This window comes from Juglans regia, chromosome 11 (genome assembly GCF_001411555.2).
Source record: "Juglans regia cultivar Chandler chromosome 11, Walnut 2.0, whole genome shotgun sequence".
NCBI classification, from domain to species: domain Eukaryota; kingdom Viridiplantae; phylum Streptophyta; class Magnoliopsida; order Fagales; family Juglandaceae; genus Juglans; species Juglans regia.
Window position 1 is genome coordinate 6150934 of NC_049911.1, and position 4257 is coordinate 6155190.

The 4257-nt window shown below is 35.7% G+C and overlaps 1 protein-coding gene across 1 annotated transcript; it reads left to right on the plus strand.

The window, feature by feature from the left end:
• LOC108980321 (very-long-chain (3R)-3-hydroxyacyl-CoA dehydratase PASTICCINO 2A-like) lies at positions 1–2962 on the plus strand. Its single transcript, XM_035682778.1, has 9 exons — positions 1–146; positions 242–353; positions 517–535; positions 629–717; positions 817–870; positions 1423–1493; positions 1573–1654; positions 2341–2437; positions 2542–2962. The coding sequence occupies exons 1-9, from the start codon at positions 73–75 to the stop codon at positions 2610–2612; spliced, it is 669 nt and encodes a 222-aa protein (XP_035538671.1). The 5' UTR covers positions 1–72; the 3' UTR covers positions 2613–2962.
• Positions 2963–4257: the final 1295 nt, after the last annotated feature.

Genomic DNA, 4257 nt, shown 5'->3' on the forward strand with positions numbered 1-4257 from the left:
AAAAAAAAACTTGCCTCTCTATAGGCTTTTTAGCCTAAACTACCCCTCTCTCTCTCTCTCTCTCTCCCCCCAATGGCTGCTCAGTTTTTGTTGCTCCTCAGACGCCTGTACCTCACTCTTTACAATTGGACCGTCCTCTTCGGATGGTATGCCAACAATCACATCTGTCTGGATGTGATCCTTCCACCCTTTTATTCACAATGCCCGAAGAAATTCATTCTCTACCCATTATCTATTTCAGGCTTAAAGTCTTGTACCTTGCTGTCCAGACACTCAGGGAGTCCGGCCATGAACACGTTTACGACGCGGTCCAACGCACGCTCCAGCTCGCTCAAACCGCCGCCCTCTTGGAGGTAGGAATACCTCCATCTCTTTTTTCCAGTCTTCTATGGATAAATGTTTCCTGCGAAATTATTTCTTAAACCCCCCCAAATCAGATCGAAGTCTCAGATCTGTTCGGTTCTAATTTTTTTTTCTGTTTCTTTTTCTAATATTTTCTTTTCCTTTGTCTAACAGATTATTCATGGTCTAGTGGGTGAGTAATTTTTTTTTTCTCCGTAATTTAGAAAAAGAAAAGGTTTTGTTTTGAAACAGAATTAATAATTCTGTGTTCTTAATTAATACAAAGGCCTGGTGAGATCTCCGATATCAGCAACACTGCCACAGATTGGTTCCAGGTTGTATTTGACGTGGGGTATCTTGTGGAGTTTCCCTCAGGTCTCGACCAAAGCTATTCTTACGTAATACCCAACTATAAAATTATTGTTCATTTCATTTCTAAATCTTTCTGTGACGGATGGGGCTCATGATTGGCAGACTCAGAGTCACATACTTGTGACCTCCCTGGTGATCAGCTGGTCCATCACCGAGGCAAGTATTGCATGATTTTCAGTTTTACTTGCTATATACATCAACTGCATTTTCGCTTCGTATTTTGTTCTGTATTGATGTTAAATGAGTGATTATGTGGTAAACAGTGAACACTGCATGCAAACCATGTGTACGAAAAAATTACTGAACCTAGCCCTGTGAGTGTGTATTTCTAAATTTGGTCATTTGGATTTCTTTAGGTACTTCTAAAAATTTAGAGTTTGAAGTAACATCTTGAATCCATGGAGAATCAATTGCAATGATTAAATTTGAATAGAAGTTAAAAATGCAGTTCCTAGCTTAAGATTTAGTGGACATGTGAGATGTCAACCCTATTGTGCTTCAAGGTACTCTTCATGTACCAGAATAGATTAAAGAACCGGGGATTTTATTTTCGATCCTCAAAATGTCCTGGAGCCTGATATCAGTTATAATCATGTTGATTTATTTTTATTGCAGAACATAGGGTAGAAAAGAATTCATCCAAGAAAAAAATATGGTTTGGAAAAGAATACGAGAAGTCATTTTTGAGCCAATATTTTGTTACTACAGATTATTCGGTATTCTTTCTTTGGGATGAAGGAGGCGCTTGGTTTTGCACCTTCATGGCTCTTGTGGCTCAGGTATAAACTGTGATTTGTGCCCACTGGTTGGAACAAGAATGATGGGTTTTCCCCCATTAAAATTATACGTGCAATGCAGGTATAGCACCTTTTTGTTGTTGTATCCGACTGGTATCGCTAGTGAAGTTGGTCTAATATATGTTGCCCTGCCTTACATCAAGGTAAGAATTTTAATGATGCTGAATCAAGACTTAATCTGTAACTGATCACCTGATGTCTACAGAAAATTTAAAATTGGTGTGTTGTTGTGTATATTAAATTGAAGTTGCAATAGTGGAGCTTTGTTAGTAGCATATTGGCCAAGTGTCCAAATGCTTTCCTTGCATCATTATTTTCGTGGAGCTAGGAAGTTTCTCTTGATGTAAAATTGCCACAACTGTTTATTGTTTTTATTTCATCTCACACTCTCTCTCTGGCCCTATCTTCAGGTCATTAATGAAAGAATTGCTCAAATTCAGACTCTAGAAAGCAATCTCTTAGCCTTTAGATCTGCATACTAGATTCTACAGAGATAACAATTTCATGAATTTTTTTCTCAATCTCTTGGTAAAAGCATTGAACTGGTTTATATGCTGAATCCATCATCTCTGTCATTCGTTTTCAAAAGGTGATATACAAAAGAAAAAAAAAAATTGGTCAATATGAGTTTTACTGTGGGAGCCAAGTTAGGTGACTGTCCAATACTCATCTTCCTCTCTCTGCTCACAATGCTTTGAAATGCACTTTGTTCATTATCTTGTAGTTTGCCCCAAGCTTGAAAAGCATTTCATTTCAACAAATAGCTTGCAATACATATGAAACTTAAATGTTAAAAATGAGTTAACTGACCAAACTGAGGTGCTTGTAGGCATCTGAAAAGTACTGTATAAGGATGCCAAACCAGTGGAACTTCGCTTTTGATTACTTCTATGGCACAATCGTTGTCCTCGGAATTTATGTGCCAGGCATGACTCACCATTCTTCTTCTTTGAAAGATAACACCTCATTTTTCTAGTTGGTCAGTATTTTGTTAGCACCATAATTGATAAAATAGCATGATATGTTGCAGGCAGTCCTCACATGTACAGCTATATGCTTGGGCAGAGAAAGAGAGCTCTCTCAAAATCCAAAAGGGAGTAGAATGGCAGCAACGTTAACTTTATTCTTATTGTTTATGTAAACATTTTTGTGGAAAGGTCGTAAGGCTATCATTATTCAATTTAAATATCAAGACACATTAGTACAGCTTAGTGACAATAAGTATCATTATTCAATTTAAAAAGAGTAGAAATATCACTAAGCTGCACTAAGCTGTACTAAGAGTAGTAAAGTGGTGGTAAAAATATTGTAAGTCTATCATTACCCATTTAAATTTCAATACACATTAGTATAGCTTAGTGACAATAATTTTGTAACAAAGTTTGTTGGATGTCATTGCCATAGGTAAGCAGGAAAGTGATTTCCCCCATTTTTTTTATTGACGAGAAACATATCATCATCTTTCTGGCTGTAGTGTCTGTTTTTTGCCTTTGTTCCACGACAGTCCCACGTCTGTTCTTTTAATGAAAATTGATGTTTGAACTGCTGCTAGCACAGCAGCAAGCCATTAATGCAAAAGCATGTCCAAACCTCTATTGTTAACAGGGACCAGTTCACACCTAATTCATATTCCGCACAATCTGAAAAGAAAATATTTTTGACTCGGATTTAAAACTCGAAAGAGTTTAGAAGGAACTTCACAAGAGTGAATTTCTCGGTGCCGTTTGAATAATGAGATAAGATTAGATGATTTTAGATGAAAGTTGAATAAAATATTATTATTAATTTGAGATTTAAAAATTTTGAATTATTTATTATATTTTATGTGTAAATTTAAAAAAATCATAATGATAGATAAGATGAGATGAGATGAAACCGTTTCTGTATCCTTAAAGTCGGTTTGGATTGGGAGAATTTCACTATCATTCACAAATTTTAACTTATAAATTTTATTATTATTCATAAATTATCTCAATTTATCTTATCTTTAAATTCAAACGGGACCTTCTTTTAAGTGGTGTTAATATCTCTGGACACTAAATATCGATATTGGGGGAATTTGGTTAATTTCTATATTTGGTGAACTGTTAAGCAGTGGAGGACCATGTAATTCCAGAGATTAATTTCTATATTTGGTGAACTGTTAAGCAGTGGAGGACCATGTAATTCCAGAGAATACGTACGGTTAGACTGGGAACTAACACGTGACCGTTCTGCTCACTCTTGCCTTGTTGAAAAGGTTATAATTCTAGCATCACCAATTTTTGTTGAAAACATTACATTTTCCCTCTTCAAAATCTAACAAATTTACAATTATCACTTTACAGTAAAGTTCGAAATATATATATATATATATAAGATATTTATTTTTTACTCATCTAACAGTAATCCATAAATGAGGAGACAAAATGCAAGTGAAGTCATGGGTAACAGTAAGATATTTTTGACAATTTGTGATCACTGATCATTGTGTAAAAATAGAGTAATTGAAAGGATAAAGTATTTTTCATTTTCATTTTTCTGGGTTTTCTTGGATTAAGGAAAAGGCCAAGAAGATGATAAAGTTATTGGGATGAAGCTACGACGGCAACATGCCAAGAGGATATAATGACAACTCAGGCATAGATGATAGAACAGTGATGTTTCAGTTTCAACCTCAGTACACCGTGCTGCCAACCTCATGGCCATTAAAGACCACGATGGTGGAGAGAGAGAGAGAGAGAGAGAGCTTTTGATCAGACAACTC